The sequence below is a fragment of the Acanthochromis polyacanthus genome, chromosome 6 (assembly GCF_021347895.1).
Source record: "Acanthochromis polyacanthus isolate Apoly-LR-REF ecotype Palm Island chromosome 6, KAUST_Apoly_ChrSc, whole genome shotgun sequence".
In the NCBI taxonomy this organism is placed as follows: domain Eukaryota; kingdom Metazoa; phylum Chordata; class Actinopteri; family Pomacentridae; genus Acanthochromis; species Acanthochromis polyacanthus.
In genome coordinates this window covers 34,254,098-34,274,194 of record NC_067118.1, presented here as the reverse complement: position 1 = coordinate 34,274,194, position 20,097 = coordinate 34,254,098, and the positions used below count along the sequence as shown (strand labels likewise).

General features: G+C 41.7%; 1 protein-coding gene across 1 annotated transcript; it reads left to right on the top strand.

The window, feature by feature from the left end:
- The first annotated feature begins 2,236 nt into the window (after window positions 1–2,236).
- Window positions 2,237–18,802, top strand: LOC110971703 (NUAK family SNF1-like kinase 1). The gene is made up of 7 exons (XM_022222096.2): window positions 2,237–2,780; window positions 8,119–8,239; window positions 9,084–9,235; window positions 10,522–10,587; window positions 13,735–13,854; window positions 14,917–15,049; window positions 15,182–18,802. The coding sequence occupies exons 1-7, from the start codon at window positions 2,490–2,492 to the stop codon at window positions 16,393–16,395; spliced, it is 2,097 nt and encodes a 698-aa protein (XP_022077788.2). The 5' UTR covers window positions 2,237–2,489; the 3' UTR covers window positions 16,396–18,802.
- The last annotated feature ends 1,295 nt before the right edge of the window (window positions 18,803–20,097 follow it).

Here is a 20,097-nt window from a genome sequence, read left to right as displayed (position 1 = left end):
TTAGGACAACAACCCATCCTCCACCCAAAGATAGTGGCAGTGCTCTCCCCCTCCCTTCCCTGTTTCTGTGGAGTTGTGCAGCTGGAGCAGGAGGTGGCAGGTGTGGCGCATCTGCAATCAGCTGAACCGGAACGAGCAGGTGGCAGTGGTTCAATCATCTACTCCCCTGGATATATATGCAGACCTCATTCACTGCTTGATGCTGGACTGTGAACAAGAAAACAGTTAGTTTGAGTCCTTGTTCAGTTAAAGAGCTGGTCCACTGTTTAGTCAGGATGGATTCCCCTCTGGTTATTAAAGAAGTGGGCTAAATAACCCAAAAGGTATGGCAGTGTTATAGCAGCTAGGACGGCAGCAACACCAGTAATCTATTTCCAATAGCTAAGAAAATGGAGAATTCAGTGCAATATCACTCACATATAATATAAAAAGTCTTTATTTTACTTTGGTGAAGGAAATCACTGGTAGCTGCATGAACTCTCTAGCCACCAGTTCAACACACTGTTACAGAGGAGAATATAAAAAACTGCATCTTTTATAAACAGACTGTGGCGCTAAGCCCGATGGCCAAAATGCTTATTTGTAGCAGCCTGAAAGTAACACCTTGGGGAAAAAAAATGTAGTCTGCCAATGACATGGGGTATTTGCTTTCAAAAATAATTTAAAATGTAATAAAGTGTTTAAAGTTCATATCCTACTTTGCTTTTTTGACTTCATTTTTTTCATAACTACAGATGGTGCAGGGCATCCTCAAAAATTGCAAGCTGACAGTTTTGCAAAAAAAAAAGAGTTTGATAAAATTGCAGTATGATGTGCACAGGCCATATCTTTGTTGAAATGAGCCACTTTAAAGGGGTGAATACTTATTCACTTGTTTTAATTTTCACATTTTGCATTAATTGACATTACTTGGTTTCACTTTGACAGTAAAGATACAAAAAAAAATTCAAAATTCTTGTCAAAAAAGCCCAAACTATTATGACTATGATGCAATGCAGAGAAGCAATAAAAGGAGAACACTTCCAAGGGGTTGAATGCTTTTTATGGGCACTGTATTTGACTAGCCTGTTTGATATTCAACCTATTATAAAATGCAAGGTCCTGTGTTTTTTTCGGTAACATAAATCACTAATTAAAGACTGAAGTCATTTGGGGGAGTCAAGTGAATCCGTTTTCTGTATATATATTTATTTGTCTGTTGAAATGAAACAAAAGAACGTGATGCTGTACTTTTGCTGCTCCTACGACCCCTTTCTCTCTGATTTCCAGATCCTCTGTTGCCCATTCTTCAAAATCCTGTCTGTGATTTATTTTTTCAGAGCTCACCACATGGCAAAGCATCAACAAACATGTCTGACTGAAGTGGTGAGTTCAGGGTGAGTCTGACCCACAGGACATTCCGTACATGCCTCCGTCTTCTCTCTTCTGCTGCTGAGTCGGTGTGGGGTTTTTTTTTTGTAGGTCTAGTTTGTAGTTCATTTTAGTCTTAGATTTGGTTTAGTTTATCTCCTGGTTTGTTTTCCCCTTTCTGTATTGGTTTAGTTAGTTTTGTTTAAATAAAGACCTGTTTCTGTTGCCACCTGTCTGTCCTATCTGTGCCTGCGCCTGGGTTCTCCAACCACCAGCTGGTTAAGATACAAAACTGGTTAAGATATCTTATCAACTGCCTTTGTAATGAATTCTTAAAATTGTAAAGAGACTTTATGGACACCTTGCGTAATTGTAGTTGGAGACTGTGTTTACTGTGCATCTTTCCACAGATATTGAAGAATCCAGACAGGTCTAGTACAGAATCCAGACAGATCAAGTCCTTGAATCTTAACATATTTAAGGGTGAGTTTACCAGACAGCACTGCTGCTGTATCCTGTTGCTGTAATCCTAGGATTTTGAATATCAGGAAACCAAACCACTTCTGTTCCATGTGATCGATTTCAAATGTGATTATATTCCACATTTCAACACTGGCCCTGACAACCTGATTGTTTCAGTTGATGCATTCTTTGTAAAAAAAAAAAAAAAAAAAAAAAGCCTAAAAAACGACAACAACAGAAACAACAAAAGTTTGTCTGATTTTAATATAAACAAAAATGAAAGTTTAGTGTTTAAATATCATCGTTGTGGTTTTTAATGTGACCCTGTGGTTAAAAACTGACCCCACCTTGGCCCCCTCAGTAAACTTCACTTCTTGGCCTAACACCGGGATGTTACCCAGAGAGCTGGTTTTGGAACGAGGAGGCTCCACCCATCGCTCCGGACCATGTGGTTCCCATCGCTCCTGTTGCTGTGTTGTTGAGGACAGACAGAAGCTGCTGTTCAGATGGGTCGGATGTGTTTTATCCTCGTTTGTCCTCTGTCAAGCTGCACGAATAGTTTGTCGTTTTGACCTATATGGGCGACTTGGTCACCAGCGAGGGCTTCAGCTGCTTGCGTCACGAACTCCAAATCATTCGGGGCTCCGGACAGGTGCGCACGGTGGGGCGCGGAGAGGATGGGCAGACGTGAGGCGGACAGCCGGGGCGCGATGAACAACGGCGACCGCTCCGGGCTCGGTGGTCTGCAGGACGCGGCGTCCAGCGGCGAGCAGCCCCGGAGGATGGACAAGCGGCAGAGAAACGCGGACGCGGAGGCTGACGCAGACCGGGCTGCGGCGGCGCCCGTGGAGGTGAAGAAGCACCAGCACAAGCACAACTTAAAGCACCGCTACGAGGTGATGGAGACTCTGGGGAAAGGCACGTACGGCAAAGTGAAGAAAGCAGTGGAGAGAGCCAGCCTGAAGACGGTAAGTCATGTGCTTGTGGACACCATCTGTGGTGTTATTTCCTGGAGGAGGCTTTCTGAAGTTGCAGATCTTAATGTGGATGCTGGTGGATGCTGAACCGGTTTCTGACTTTTCACCTCCAGCATTCTCCCTGTGCATGTGCGTGTGATTGTATTCCAAGGCTGGTGCTGTTCCAGGAGTGTTGCCTGTCACTTATTAAATATTCATTTGGAGGTGCAAATAAGCTCCTGGGTGGCCTGAGCTCATGGATTGATCCTGAAGCCCGTTCTTGCTTCCTGTGCTGGAAGGGCTGAGATTCTTTTGCTGTGACTCACTCAGCACTTGAACAAGGGGATAAAATTACTACAATAGGTCTCCTCCAGCAGGAGTCTGACCCCCTTTACCAGGACGCCCAGTGAAAAACACTAGTACACACCAATGCAGAGGCAGGCCGGCAGGCAGACATGGTGTGTGTTTCTGTTTAACTTTACTCTCTGAATATCTGGGTTAAAAACAGAATTCGGCGGCAGATTAGTTTGAATAATCGTGGGTTTATGTCTACAGTCAGGCCTTAATCCCTCACCATGATCTGAGCACAAAGAGACAGACTCAAATACCCCCCCAAAGTCCTATTTTTTTAGTAAGCAAACACACAGTAATAGGGATCATCTTTTACAGGCAATCAGATGAGACTTTCACAGTTCGTCTGGCTGTTCCCAGACCTACATCTGTGAGAAATTAAAAGACAGAGAGAGGAAGTGAATGACAGAGGACGGGTAAGACACTGATGGGAGGATATCCAGAGAGAGGAGAGCAGCTATGTAGTGTGTGGGGTGAGTGGGTTTAGGACGGGGGGGGGGGGGGGGGGGGGGAATGCTGAATTCCTTGTGCCATTAGCCAGCACATACCAAGAATTCTTTGAAACAAAACGGACATTATTTTTGGAAACAAGGCTAGGAGACTCTTGTTTGAGAGCGAGGAGGAGGAGGAGGAGGAGGAGGAGGCAGTTTGGAGCAAGAGAGGGGAAGAAGAGAAGGAAGAGGAGGCAGTAGTTGTGGCTGACTCGGGATTGTAAAATGTCAGAGCGCTTGTTCTGCTTTGGAACAGAAGGTGATCCTAACTAATGCCAAGGATGACATGGGAGGAAATGGGGATGAATACCAGATCTTGGCCACACTGGCTCACTAATCTGTGTTATAGGTCACTTACATTGGCCCAGAGCTTCACCCATCTTTGAAGCTGAAGCTTGTTAGAAAATACATTAAGATGTTTTGGTTTCTTGCAGTCTACATTGGGATATTTTTTCTCAATAATAAAATCTGTGCAACTTTTAACTTGATATGCTCCATATGGAAAGAGAGAGCCTGTTTTGCAGCACATCTTCCAAAAGAAAGATACTTCCAGTGAACAGATGCAGCAACTCAACAAGTTTAATGTGAGGCTCGACACCTTTCTTGTTTCGGTCTGTTTATGAAGCTGAACGAAGCAGCCAAAGGGGTAAAGATGGAGCCTGGCTCGGTTCCAACGTAACAAAATCTGGCTGCCACCAACGCTAATGGACGGGTGATACCAGAGAAGAAGTGGTTCACAACATGTGTGGTCAGACCACGTCAGAAATGTGTTTATGTGAACGGCCAGTCAGAAAATCCGACTTTCATGGGAAGGGTTGAGACTGAGTATTGTTTAACCCTAGTGTTGTCTTCATTTACAGGCACCAAAAAATATTGTTTCCTTGTCTGAAAAAGATCCCAAAATTGAATCCAAGAATTCTTCAAATTTCTGAAAATTTGCAAAACCTTCAGGAAGAAAATTCCAATAATTCCTTAAAAGTTTCCCTTAAAAGTTTTATTTAAAAATAAAAATAAATTCCCAAAAGTGGCAAGAAATTTCTTGTAAATGTTTTTTTTTTAATGAGTCAAATTCTTACAAAAATATCCAAAGTGATTACATATATATCAGTAAAAACCTTTAAGATTTTCTTTAAAAACATTCACACAAAAAAAAAAATCCATCGAATTTTACTGGATTTTGGTAGATTTTTTTGTGAATGTTCTTAAAGAAGCATTTTTTTTACATTTCTTTTTTGCAATCAAAAAAATGTTTAAAAAAATTCTCAAAAATGTGGACATCAGAAGTTTCACTGTGAAAATTTTTTTTTTTTTTCACAATTTCAAACGGGTCAATTTGACCTGCAGGATGACACGAGGGCTAAATATCTGGATAATCAAGTCAAGGGTGTGTTTGGGAAGGAGACTGTATAATCCTGCTGTAAAATCTTTCACAGATGCTGCAGGCATGCTCAGTGATGCCCAGGCTCTTGGAATGCATACGTGTGTGTTTGCATGTGCGTGCACAGCAGGAATTGAGTGCACTCCTCAACTCTCGTCTTCGCACACACTGAAAAACACCTGCAATAAGTCAGTAGCCTAAAGATTTGTGCAGTAGGAGAACAAGAAGCAACTAGGACATGAGCTGGAAGGAGAAGAAGAGCAGGGGGGAAAGTAAACGTTCTATTTGTGTGGTTTAAACAAAGTATGGCGGTGTATTTCTCTGTACATGTTGTGCATTTGTATTGGCTCTATCGCTACAATATACGCTGCATGCTCCTCTACTCCTCGCTTTCTCTGTTAATGTAAATCTAAATCTGTCTGCATGACTCACACTCATTGCTACTTATGTTTCCTTCATGTGTCCAGTTACTAGCCTAGCCGCACTAGACAACCCACGGCAACGAATTTAATTCTCTGCCAGGGTGGGTCTGGTTACCCTCCATAAGGCTCGAGGTTGGATGCTCCTAAAACTGGCCAGACGAATCACCATGAAGTGTAGAGTCAGAAGGCGGGCGTAACTAAGTGACGACAGAGGCGCGACGATTCTGACAGAAACAACCGGAAACAACTAGCCTAGCCGCGCTAGACAACCCACGGCAACGAATTTAATTCTCTGCCAGGGTCGACAACAAAAATGACAACAGTTGTTGAGCTCCATTAGCACCGACTCTGAATAATCTTTCTGTTAACATGTCTGTAATATACTTGAGCTTCACCCATTGACTGTACAAATAAGGCTTCACCGAACTCCCGCATCCTCTGATTTCCGGCGCTCTAGGAACTACGTCAGCCTATTCGTTGTGCTGATTGGTTGTATACCTACCCAACTGCTGCAGAGTGATTTGAAAGACAACCTTTTAGCCCGCCTCCCTCCCTGCCGAGGGTAACTAGACCCTTGTGTCTTCAGAGCTGGGTCTAGCGCGGCTAGGCTATCCAGTTACAGTTTTCAGGTGGAAATTTCACACGCAGCACATTATTTAATGATGATTATGAACAATGAGACATTGTTAGAGGAGGGTAGTTTAGAGGCATGACGCAGGAGTGAGATCACACAAGCACACACATCGCCAAACTCCCTCCACACACACGCACACGTGTCCTTTTTAAAAAGATGTGTTTTATCACCATGAAGGGTGAACAATGCCCAGTGTGTGTCTGTCCTCTCTGAGCGCTGCTGATCAGGAATTAATACCAAGTCTGGGGAGTAAATTAGGGCTTAGAGTGACACTAACGTGCCAGCCTTTTTCACCCTGAGCCCACATACTTGGATGTATTTCATCCATTCTTTTGTTTAGTTCCCTCATTTTCCCTCCTCACCCCTGCAGTTTGTGTTATGTCCTCCCCTTCACCTCCTCACATTGCTTCAGGTATTTGCATCAGAAAGTCTTCATGAGAATGAGAATCTACAGGTTAATATATCCCCAACATTGGATGCTCGCCATTCAGCTGACAACTACAGAGTGCAAACTTTTACCCGCAGCTCCAGCTAAAAGGAGATTACAGGCCTGGGGTGTCTGCTGATGTGACCACAAACATTTTAATACAACATGCTGAAAGCTTGATAAATGAAAAGATGCAAACTTAAAAAAAAGCAAACAAATATTTTCTCCGGATAGTTTCCATGACAGTTTTAGAAGGTCGGGTCAGTCCCAGGAGCTCCCTGGTGTTTGCTTGTGTTGCGTTGCATAACTGTTGTGGCTAATGGAGCGTGTGAATTGTGTCTCCCAGTGTATCATGGACGTTTTTCCGGCAGCTGAGAATGCTGGAGTTGTGACCTGGGGGAGAGGCCAGCTCCCCCGTAGGGACACCTCAGGGGTCGACAGCATTGAGATCAGTCCCGTGTTTGGATGTCAACCTAACAGTTTAGCCCCGTAGCCTCACTGATTGTTTAACCCTCCTGTTGTCCTCATTTATGAGCACCAAAAATATTGTTTGCATGTCTGAAAAAATCCAAAAATTTAGCAAAAAAATTATCCAAACTTCTGAAAATTTGCAAAACCTTCAGGAAGAAAATTCCAATAATTCCTTACAAGTTTCACTTAGAAGTTTTATTTTTAAAAAATTCCTCAAATTTGGCAAGAAAACCCTTGTAAATATTTTCAAAAGTAAAAATCTTCCTAAAAAAAATCCTAAAAATGCCTAAAGTGATTACATATATATCAGTAAAACTTCTAATATTTTCTTTAAGAACATTCACCAAAAAAAATCAACCAAAATCAAGCGATTATTTTTTTTTTGGTGAGTGTTCTTAAGAAACATTTTTAACATTTCTTTTTTTCCCCAAAAAAATGTTCAAAGATTTCCCAAAAATGTTGATAATGTGGACATCGCAAGTTTCGCTGTGAAAATCTATATTTTTTTCCACATTTTCAAACTTTAAACTGGGTCAGTTTTGACCCGCAGGACGACACGAAGGTTAAACCAAACCGGTATGAAAATGGAACGCCCTGATGCCTGCTGGTTTGTCTGCCTCTGTCTTGTCCATGTAGGTGTCATTTCTGTGGCAGCTCCTCTACCTATAAAGAGATTTAGGGGTTCATGTCTGTTTTGTTGTGTGTATTCGGAGTTTGGGGGTTACATCGGGGTGCGTGAGGGCCTGGGATTAAGGGAACAGAGTGTGAACAGTGCAGCTGTCAGCCTTCTGTCCCTGAGCGCGCTCACATCACAGGAGACCTGCTCTCACCATCCAGCCTTTAAAACCCACATAATCACCTCTAATACCCAGAGATTTGATTTGTATGCATGCATGTGTATCAACAGTAAGTATGTAAATCTTTGTTTCCTTGCACCACACTGCAGGTGCTACATGAACTGTGCTCAGTTTTCGCCATGACAACAATTGTCCCTTTATGATTTATGCCATTTTCCAGCTGTAAAGAAGGAAGCCACTAAAAAGAAATGAGGAAATATTAACCTTTATCCGTCTTAAGGTTGCTTACATCCACACTTAATCACTTGACTGTTGAAATGCTGTGCGATTTGAACAAAAAGCTTTGCGTAATATGCGAGTTGTGTGTCTTTCATCTCAGGTGGCGATCAAGTCAATCCGGAAAGAGCGCATTACAGACGACCTGGACAGAATTCACATCCAGAGAGAGATCGAGATCACCTCGTCGCTCGTTCACTCCAACATCATACGCTTCCATGAGGGTAAGACTGCAAACTCACACAATGATTCCGTAGTTTTATCACCAAAACACTTTCAAAACTCTGAATGTTCTAAAGGAAGTTATATGAAAGAATTAGGAGTTACATGAGGCAGGCCAGTAGAAAAGAAACGAGCAAAAGTCATGATGATCTCAAAATTTTACAGCCTTTATTGTGAAGCTAATTAGTTTTTTCAAAAAAAATAACCCATTTTGTGAAAATATTTTAATCTTTAAAAAAATGAAACTGCTTGTGACCCATTTTCAAACATTTCTGTAATTAAAACAGTTTTGAGAGATGTTCTAACAAGTTGGTGAGTTTGGGCTTTTCACAGGATTTCACAACCAAAATAGAAAATACTGGCATCAGTATTCCCTAAAAGTCATGTTTTGTCATTAACTGTAGGATTTCATGTGGCTGACTTTAGTCAATGCTATCAAGCATATCTCAAATTATTTCTGGGGTATAAATGCAAAAGAGTCAAGCAGTTCTGACACTTAATTCTGACTTTATGGTTAGTGTAACTCTAATCAGGGGGAATGAAAGTTGTATAACAGACAATGTGAACTATTTCTGTTTCCTTTTAGGTCTGGATGGAGAGCGTATAGGAAAAATATTTGAGCTTCAAGTAATTCGGATACTTTTAAGAAGTCGACTCAAACAAGTTCACCAAAAGAATGAAAAATCAATTTACACACTCAGATCAGCAGAGATATATTTACCCAAACATATATAATAATGCGTTATGTAACACCTCTTACTCTTATTTTTGAAGCATCCGCTAATAATAATACAAACGCATGCGCATAATGCTGCACTGTTTGTTTCCTCTGCCCTGTGCTGACAGTGTTTGAGAGCCGGGATAAGATCGTGATAGTGATGGAATACGCCAGCAGAGGGGAGCTGTATGATTACATACAGGAGAGGAGGCGACTGCCAGAAACAGAAGCCAGAGGCATCTTCAGACAGATCACGTCCGCTGTGCACTACTGCCACAAGGTTAACACACATGAACGCATACTGTAAATGCATGTTTGTTCTGCTAATGCAACACAGAAATTCTGTATGAGGCACATGTAGGCACGTGCTGAATTGCACGCTGCGGTACTCAACTGTGCATAGGCAAACACTTTACTTCTAAATCCACTAAATCCTAATCCTAATTCTGCAGAAAAACTTGACTTGAGTTTTCAGATCTCTTTGGGTTAAGAGCGCATTAAGCTGTGATTGTTCTTCACAGTCACACACTGACACATTTAAGTACGCTGCCTAAATGAGCTTCCTCCCTCGTTCCACGTTACTGTAAGCCTTGACAAAGGAACAAATTGCTCTTTGTTTCCTTGTTTTTATTGTTGTGTACATAAAATCAGCAGCTGTGCCAGAAAACAGGAATTATCAAGGAAATACATCAATCCTATTACTAAAGAAGTGCATTGCAGTGGAAGTGAGGATGTGGGCCTGAGCTGGGTTTGACACAAACGCTTTTGTTTTTCTTTAACGTGCTGCCGTTCTTATTTTGGCACTTTGGAGTCTTCACGAATCCTTCATATTAAACTCGGAGATTATCATTCAGCTCCTGCAGCTTTGTAGTGTGCAGGGAGGTGGATTTTGTGCTCTTCATGCCCTTGAATATTGTCCCAAAATAGACATGAATGTTTCGGCATGAATGAATTATTGAATGTGCCTCAGAGGTATGCAGGGCACATGGAGAGATTGAGGCTTCAAGAGAGTCATTTGCTGCTTTTTTTATTATCCAAATCAGTTCATAGTCAGTTTAAAAATAGCAAGAATAACAACCTGAATAAGCACATAGATTTCTTTCATTTTCTTTCATCTTTGTCTCGGACTTGCCTTTAAACACATACAAATGCACACACAGACTTGCATGGTGTGCGCAAAATATTATCTAAGTTTATTGTCTAAGGCTCAAAAATACTCTCTGCACAAAAGAAATCAGGCTTTTTAAGACAAACTGACTGCGATATTTAGCATTTCTCTGCGACATACAGCTCCCTGGGTGTTTTTTGTCTCTTCTTCTAAATTATTACCAACCCAGCAGCAGATTTGAAGTGTACTCTGGCTCTTCCTCACCAAGCTGCACATGTTCTCTACCCCTCACTGGCACCCAAGTGCTTAGCACAATCACTTGCTTAAATCCTCATCAGATTAATTAACCCATACAAGGCACTTCCTCATGGTCGTCATTTTGTCCGTTCAACATTCTGATAACCTTTCCTAAAGTTGTCCAAGTGCACCACCTCATGCGTGTCCCTGCTCTCTTGCAGAACGGCGTCGCACATCGAGACCTGAAGCTGGAGAACATCCTCTTAGATCAGGATTTGAACGTAAAGGTAGGCTCGATCAAATACACCCTATCCAAGCTTTCATATCACCATCCCAAAAAGAACCGTCATCATGTATGCATTGGAAAAATAATTAAGTGTCTATGTGACCCTCATTTGAGTCTTGGGGGTGGTGGAGTCTATCCCAGCTGACTTAGAGTGGAAGCAGAGGACATCCTGGGCAGGTCACCAGTCTATCACAGGGCTACATATAGAGACAAACAATCACACTCACATTCACACCTACAGACAGTTTAATGCTAACCGAGGAGCCACTGTGCAGCACTTAGGGGTTTCCTCCAAACACAAAATATTGATCCATGCCTAAAAATGAAATGCATCATTCTTTATCAATATTTTCATGAGCCCTGCTTTCATTTATTTATTTATTTATTTGGGAGGGACTGTGCACATTAATGAACGCCTACTTATACAACAACAGACGTAAATATGCCAGATTATAAGACAATGCTAATATGCACCCGCAGTCCCTAGGTAAAAAGACATGACAGTGATATATAGAACAATAAGTCACAAAAAAAGTACACAAAGAAAACACAACAGTGAAACATACAATAAAACACAGGACGATAGGTTGCAAGAAAAGATGATTACAAAGTGTACACAAAGAAGCTATAGGTCAGAGGTCACAACACTGGTTCACTTTCAGCCACTGTTGATTTAGCATAAAGGCATATAAACATATGACACACTGGCTGAGACATTTGAGGAAACAATTGCTTTCCACTGCTGCTGTATTGAGCGTACTTGGATGAACCTTCACATAGCTGGTAACGGATAATTTTGCCTCCTTCAAACATTGTGCAAAGTGCACATTCAGAACATACATTGGAGCCCTTTCTGCCCACAGCAATTTTAATATGTTGTTCGGCTGTTCACGCTGATTCTGAACAAACACACTTTAAGGCCTTTTTAAAGAACACAGAGGGTATTTTTTTTGCCTTTTATGGATATCCCTCTCCTTATATGGGAGCTGTGCACGAACAAAGGGGAATTCGGGGAATCTAGCGGCAACCTTGGCATTCGTGCCCATCAGAGAGTTTAAATATATGTATGCTCCGTCTGTCCATGGAGAGAAAACACTACGTGCAGACTTCCAAGCAGTGCTCAGTTTGTTGCCAACCTCATCACCACAGGTTCACCACACTGGCTTCTCACAACATCTGCTGCAGGAAATGACCGAGGCTCTGAGTAATGCTTGTGTGCACAATAGCTGCTTCACAGCATGTGTTGAAGACAGGAACAGGCAGACATGTTGGAGAAAATGTTCAAGTTTGAAGCCACATATTAGTGTGCACTGTGGATTTGTATGTTTTCTGAACTGAGCATTATGAAAGCATTTGTGTGAAGTATTCATTGAAGATTTCATCCACTGATATGCACCAACACCTCCCACGCATGCTGTTTTATTACAACAAGATATACTTTAAGGAGCTCATGTTGTGAGAAATGTCTTGAAGTGCCGTGCGAGAATGTTTACACAGTGCACAAGGGGCAGGTAGAAGATTAACTCAAAGCGATATTGAAATTCACTCCCAAAGAGAAGTCATTTTACATCTTGTAATATGTTGATGATGGTCTACCAGATCCTTTAGCCCTGCATAAGCAGCCTTCCTCTTTACATTTTTGCCACCAAGTCCAGATTTGTTTGCCAGTTGGTGAAGTTTTTCAAAATTTTGCATTGAAGGCACACTGCACAGTTTTGAGTGATTGTGTGAGAACATGGACGCAAAATGACTTCTCTTTGGGAGTGAACGGCACGGCTCAACCTAAAAACAGAATAAAAATGAAACATTAAATATGAAATCTTGATCTGTTTCTATACATTCTGTGAAAATTTGAGGTTATTTCAACAAGAATTGTCAAATTTATTGGCCTGCGAAATGATGTCAAATTTTTTGGGACACCCTGTATATGCATATGCATGTGTTTGTATTTTGCTGAACTGAACTTAATTTTAATTTCTTTTAAAATATTTTGTTCCCAAGCCTGCAAAAAGCAACTGGAAAATGTGTCGCAAGCGTAAATGTGGTCTGTGGCCTTGCACAGCAGTCCATATAATTCTCAGGCACATGTGCTGTTGCTCGTACGTTTACAAGAAAGAATCTGTCTTATACAAGTGTTCAATGCTTAGAATGTGCTTGCTGTAGCAGTGAAACAAGTACAGCAATCCCATGAAGATGTTTCTGGTACGCAAAGGCAGTTTTTGCCACAGGATGCACACAGACAAACGCTGCATAAACTCATTTGTTCAGGCTGGAGTGCATTTTTCACCACCGTATGTAGAATAACAGTGAACTGGTTGGTATACAGAATATCCTCTTCTGCATTTGAAGTCTCTGTTTCTCTGTGAGTCTGAACCATGGAAATAAAGCTGTCACGATGAATATTTTCAACACCAGAGGGGCTGATAGTGAGCTAGTGTGCACACAAATAATCTGTGCAGATAGAGTGGAGGCATGGTATGTCTGTGTATGGCTCTCGCAGCCTCGAGTGAGTGATTGTTCCGTTACGTGAGTGTGAGCAGCCTGATGTTTTTGGACCTCTTCTCCTTCCTCACTCACACTTCCACTGGCAGAAGCTCAGCATACCTATTTTTGGCTTCTTTAAAAGGAAGCGCTTTAAAGTTATTGTGTTTTTGCCGCATGACTAGCACAGTCAGTGAAAAGGAATCTGGATTGCGTGAGGATGAGTGCCGAAGTGAACGAGTGAAGGAAATTTATGGAGGGTTTAGTGTTAATTAATGTCGTGAAGTTTAAGAGTTCTGTGCTGGACTGAGGGGCTGTGTTTTTTAAATGTGACAGCTGTTAAGGTAGTTATGTCATCTCTGACTGGGACTCGCTGTCACATAAACCTTCTTGTTCACACAAACGTGTAGAGACAGCTGTGAATGTTTTGCTTAATATATTTTCCCTGCTGTATTGGTCCCATTTAAAGGTGCGCCACTCACCGTCGACATTTAATTTATAAATTCATGAACTGCAATAAAGAAGAATAACATTTGTTTTGCTCTGGAGGGTACACAGGCTCATGAGCTACACTTACGTCATGCTTGTGTAGCAACACTAGTGTTAGTAATGGTGGAAAGGAGTACTGATAATGTGTTTCTGTGTGTCTCGCTCTCTCTCTCTGCAGCTGGCTGACTTTGGCCTTTCAAATCATTTCCGGAGTGGCACTCTGCTGCAGACCTACTGTGGAAGTCCACTATATGCTGCCCCAGAGATAGTGAAAGGACGACCGTACCAGGGGCCCGAGGTGGGTAAGCTCGGCTTGAGAAACTGCTTCAAAATATTATGGATTTTTGGTTGTGTTGTAGCATTGACAAAAGTGCCAGTGCATGAGTTTTGGTTTAAAAGATGCTGAGGACTGCAGTGCTGTTTTGTTAGCTGAGATTAACCTGCTACTGTCAGCACATCAGGTTGGTTTGCATTTAAAAAGCACCATAAAGTAAAGTAGTAGTAGATGATGAAGGCTACAGGATTTAATGAAGATGGTTTGAAATAACAAAGACGGCACGTCTGATTCTGTAGCAACAATCTACTTTTTAAACTGTCCATTATTATTGTTATTTTTTTTGTTTGTGTTTTCACAAATTGGTGGAATGGTTTTATTAAATTTCCTGAACACTCTAAGAAGTTTTTCTCTCCTGTCACATTTTTACTCACTGTGGGCTCCTTTTTTACTGCAATGTAAAGTCCTGCACCTCTATGGAAACACCAAAACTGTGGCAAGAGAATGAAAGTTCCATTTCTTCAATTATTTATTTTACAAAAGTCAAAAAGCCTGGAGTCAACATTTACAATTTTTTTTCCAAGTACTGGTATTACTAAAACTTGAAAAAAAATGTGATTCTACATATTATAAATACTTTAATAATTCAATTTTTAATTTGACTAGAAACAGCCTGCAATTCAGCTGAAAAATCCCTGAATTTTATGATGTGGTTGTTGAGTCATTATTGGCTTCACAGTTGCTCTGAAAAGCACAAAATTTCCTTTTTTTTCCCCATAATTTGATTCAAGCAACATTTTATTTTCACAAACCTTTAAACATCAACAGACAGACAGAAAAGTATTTAATTCTCTTTGTTTTGACAGTTTCTGACTGTAATAACTGGTGTAATTTTGGTGAGTTTGTGAAGGCAGCGCACCTTCCAAACCTGCTCGGAGGTTTTGGTGCTCAAAGGATTAAAACACTAAGAAATCACAATACATGGATCAATTTTTTTTCAATAGATTTTAAAAATTTGACTTAAACGGTTGGTGTTTGATGTATTCTTTATTTTTCTGTTTTATTTGGTGTGTTTTTGTGTTCTAGGTGGACTGCTGGGCGATGGGGGTTCTGCTGTATGCCCTGGTGTACAGCAGCATGCCATTTGATGGAGCCAGTCACACCAAGCTCACAGAACAGATCAGCCAAGGTCGATACCGCAGACCCAACCCCCCCTCAGGTAGGTCTTTGTGAGCATCCATATCTCCTTCTACATTATGTTTACATTTATGTCATGGTTGCTTGGTGTGTTGACTACATCGTGTTCGTCAGTTCAGCTGCTATAAATAACTGTCGACTCTGTTCCCTCCAGACGCCTGCGCTCTCATTGACTGGTTGTTGACAGTGCGAGTAGATGAGCGGGCCACGATAGAAGACGTAGCCAACCACTGGTGGGTGAACTGGGGTTATGAAGAGAGTGTGTGTGACTGTCCCTCATCTCCACTCCAAGAATGCCCCTCCCCCCTGCTGGCGCGCTACATCGACTGGCAGAATCGGGTCACTGCTGCAGGTAATATGACTGTTGACCCTGAGTGTCTATCTTCAGACTCCTCTCGTCCTCCTCAGCTTGCTCCCAACCCCTTTTACTTTAGCTTACCTCTGAAGAATGATTGTGGGGGAGGAGGAGGAGGAGGAAGGGTCCGTGGAGGAATGTCAAGTCTCAGGAAGTCACGCAAGGAGAATGCAATTCCTCAGACTGCACTGGGAGCTTGTGGTGGTGTTTGTGCAGCAGCTGCTGCTGCTTCCACTGCGGTTTCCTCCACTTCCACCATCGAAAGAAAGAAACCCAAAGGCATTCTAAAACACCAGAGGAGTTTAGATTCAGTCTTTCACAGCCCTCCTAAGGAGAACTCTCCCTCCCCACTGTGTACCACTGTTCCTCAGCCTTATCGAACACACACACTTGCTCACACACAGGTTGATGTGTTGTCCACCAGCCTTCCACCTCATTCTGCTTTCAGTCAGCCATCATCCAAAATGCCCAAGAAGGGGATACTAAAGAACTTGTATGGAGGGGAGTCAGGTTACGGTTCATCCTCAGAGAGAAGGAGCTCTGGAGTGGGAGATAAAGAGAGTGATGGCGGTGAGTCGCGCTCACACAAACAGCACTCATGTCTCCCAGCAGCAGAAGAAAGCCCCACCATGCGCACAGAGGCGGTAAGAAGACGGAAGGGTATTCTGAAACGTAACGGCAAGTTCTCTCACAGTCTGGATCTGCCAGACAGCCTCCACTCATCTCCCTCCTCGGCCCCTGCGATATTCCCTGAGGCGCTGCAGCAGCTCCTCAGGGCCACAGGGGACGCAGAGGGACGCCGCAGCCGCCCTTCCAGTGTGGTGAGCGAGGACAGCCTCTTCTCTTCGGATTCCTTCGATCTGCTGGACCTCACCGCCCAGTCACGTCGTAGGATTTTCTCCCGCGGCATGCAGCACAGTGCCTGCAGCTCCGAGGACGACCTGGAGCAGCTGAGATCAGAGGAAGACGGGGCTGGTGACGACAGGGATGGACAGAAGAATATGTTTATATAAAGCACAGCGATGAACAAGACATGAATGTGGTGAAAAGTTTGGTTTATTGCCAGTTCTTCCGTTCAGTTTTCTGTGATAATTATTGCCTGCTGTCTTGAAAAGACTTACTGAACTCTGGAAAGGTTGCATCTCAAGTGCACTGACCGCTCAGAGCACTGCACTGTCAATGTAAAGCACCATTTCTTGGCACATTTTCTAATGTTGAATGATAAATTAAACTGTAGCTGTTGAAAGTTTAACTTTATGACAGTCTGTTCAATGGACTCCACACTTGCCTCCTGCACAACACATACTATTTGTGGATTTTACTGATTCCTAGTCAGATGAACAATGGAAAAACTGTGTCTGAATGCTGTCGTCTGCCAAAGCGGTCAAGTACCATCTTGAAATTTGTTTTCAGTAAGTAAGAATATACATGATGTGCTTCTTGGGCCATTTTGGAGATATGAAATCTGAGTTGCAATGCCAAATACTCAGAAAAAGATTTAAAAAATCACGATATGCCATACATCTAAAATGACCACATGAAAAAAAGTTGTTCTGAAATTAGTACATAAAACAAATACAGATGTTTCAGCATTGTTTCTGGATTGTTTGTCACAGTGAAGACTATTGTTCTTTTCATTGTCATCTTGTTGCACCCTCTTCTTCTGCAGTGGTTTAAGGACACCCAGCTTGAAAATTGACATCATTCATTTGTCTTGATGTGCTGCACTCCATATATTTACATCACTGTCGTAGATGACATTGTGTTTTAATTAGCATTTACTTTGGACAACTTTCTTGGAATTCTGTGAAAATTGTGTGCCATGTTTGGGTGGAAACCAGACTACAGAAGGCTCTAATGCAAGCATAAGTTCTGCTAAACTGACTCTTTGTGACATTTTAAGTATTCATGTACAGTGTCAACAAATACAGCGTCTCCTATGGAGACATGCACTGCCTGTCCAAAAAAAAAAGTTGCACACTGTCATATTCCATTGGACTGCCTATAGCTTTGAGAACGGCACGCATTCACTGTGGCATCGTTTCGATGAGCTGCTGCAATGTCACGGCATTTATTTCTGTCCAGAGTTGCATTAATTTTCTACCATGATCTTATATTGAGGATGGGGGAGTCGGACTGATACGCAAAGTCTTCTCCAGCACATCCCAAACATTCTCAGTGGGGCTGAGGTCTGGATCCTGTGGAGACCGATCCATGAGTGAAAATGATGTCTCATGCTCCCTGAACCACTCATTCACAATGTGAGCCCCATGAATCCTGGCATCATCATCATCTTGGAACATAACTCGAATGATCAGCGAAGAAAAACTCCATTGATGGAAAGGCCTGGTGTGTTTTTTTAGCATACTTGGGTAGTCACCTGACCTCATTCTTTGGGAACATAATATTGCTGAACCTGACCAACCTCAGATCATAACCCTAACCCCCACAGGCTGGTAGGCACTAGACATGATGAGAGCATCACTTCATCTGCCTCTCTTCTTACCCTGATGTCCCTATCACTTTGGAACAGGGTAAATCTGGACTCATCAGACCACATTTGTTAATCAAAGATGATGGTTCTCCACTGTCCTTCAGGTTTTAATAATGCGCTGGACGGTTCTTAACCCAATCTTTGTAGTTTCAGAAATCTCCTTGGTTGTTTTCTTTGCTTGGTGCAGGCCAGTAATTTGACCCTCCTGAGACAGATTGCCATCCTTTCTACGACCACAGGATGTGTCTTCTGACACAGTTGTTTAAGAAATGAGAAGCTCCTCGCTGCATCAGCGAGGGTTAAATAAGTTGTTGCAGCTGAAATGTATTCATCACTGCAGTAATTATCCAATGAAAGGCTCTTTCCTATTCTCTTCATTAAATCCAGGTGACGACTTTTGTTTTTGGACAGGTGGTGTATTATCTCATTGCAACTGTTTTACTGTGTTTTCATTATCTCTCAACATGCCAGTCTGTGGGTATTAGGTATACACTGTTTCCCTCTAGAGAGGCTATAGTTGTTGACAAAAACAGTACTTTGCAAAACATGTAGGTCTGTGTACAAGTACATTACAGTTGGTTATAAACCATGCATTAAGTGTTTATATTCCATCTATGTATAAATGCTTGATGGGGGAAGTGTTGCCTTTTTCAGCACATGTCATGGAGTATATTCATACTACACAGTGTTGTACAGTGCACAGTTTGCTCCTTTGCACAAACACACACAGTGTGAACAGCGGATGAATCACATCGCTTTTTACCACCAATGCTGCTGTGGATGCTTACGGTGATATATACAGTAGATGTATGCAATTTTAGATCAGTAATTTTCATACTGTGAGAACATCATTTTGTTGATTGTGTTCAACTGTTTCCTACTTTTTTTGGGGAGGGAGGTGAGAAATAAATTATGTGCATTTAAAATCTTTCTAGTTGTTTTTGGTGAGAACAGAAAGTGCCAGGAGATGGAATGAGCACAAAGACAAAAGGCTACAAATCTACACTTTCTATAAATGGACGCTTTTATCCAAAGTGACGTACATCTGAGAGTCGATGCAATACAAGCAAGGATCTAATCTGGAGAAAACAACCTGGATAAGAGTAATAAATCAGGTTCAAGTTTGATAATCGTGTCACCATAAACACAGAGCTGCATTTACCTTACTGACTGTTTTGATGTAGGTTAAAAACAAAAAGCTTTTGCAAAAGGGAAACACTCAAAGAGGTCAAATAAGGATTTAGTGAAAGATTTAATGAACACACTTCTTAAGTTTACCTTTCTTATCACTTTGAATAAACAGAAGAAGTGCAGAACTACAAAAAAAAGCCATTGGCCACTGAGCATGATACATGCGTGTTTTCCCTTTTGTTTCCTTTACTGGCTTTAACAAAATATTCCTTTAAACAAAGTCCTCAAGCTTTGCAGTCCTCTCATCTTTATAACGTAGAGAGTCCATTATCGCTGTCAAGCAAAAGCCTCATAGCTTCAGGTCTAAAGGATTTTCATGCTTTAAGATGTATTTACGTATCAGGTTGTCCTCTACAGCCTGAAACCATTTTCCAACCTCTTTGGCTTTTAAAATCCTTTGAAAATTTAATAGATACTATGTGGTTCTCATTTCCTGAAAAGCTGCTCTTCAAACCAAAGTGAAACAAGCCAAAACTCACCACCCTGTGAGTGAAGAAGTCTGGTATAATAATAGTAATCTTTATTTATGTGGCTCTTCAGAATCTAGGTCACACGGTGCTTCGCAGGGCAGCAATATGAAACAGAAGAGCATCAGAATTTAAAAGCACAAGGAGTGTAAAAACCTGCACATTGTCAAAGAAGAAATACAAAATATTGAAAGAAAGAAAATAGAGTTCAATGGAAAAAAGTAAAATTAGGAGAGGATTTCCGATAAAACTGTGTCTTAAGAAGAGATTTAAAGGAGATCACTGATTCAGCTGACCTGATTTCTTCAGGCAGATTGTTGAGCCGCAGGCCTCGAAAGCAAACATTCTGTCCTCTTTAGTTTTCAGCCTGGCCTCCTGGAACAGACAGAAGACCTCAAAGAACGCAATGATGCAGAATGTACTAAAAGGTCGGAAATATACCTGAGAGAAGGACCATGAAGGGCTTTAAAAATAGGCAAAGTATTTAAATCTGGGAGGCAGCTGAGTTCTGAAGTAAGTGGAGTCGATTCACAGATTATTTAAGTCATGTGAAAACATTACAA

What these genes read in the sequence shown, in the direction of transcription:
- LOC110971703 (XM_022222096.2), top strand. Translation starts at nt 2,490, where the DNA reads ATGGGCAGACGTGAGGCGGACAGCCGGGGCGCGATGAACAACGGCGAC. An exon ending in CTGTGCACTACTGCCACAAG is followed by an intron (nt 9,236 to 10,521) that starts GTTAACACACAT and finishes GCTCTCTTGCAG; the next exon opens with AACGGCGTCGCACATCGAGA. An exon ending in GACCGTACCAGGGGCCCGAG is followed by an intron (nt 13,855 to 14,916) that starts GTGGGTAAGCTC and finishes TTTGTGTTCTAG; the next exon opens with GTGGACTGCTGGGCGATGGG.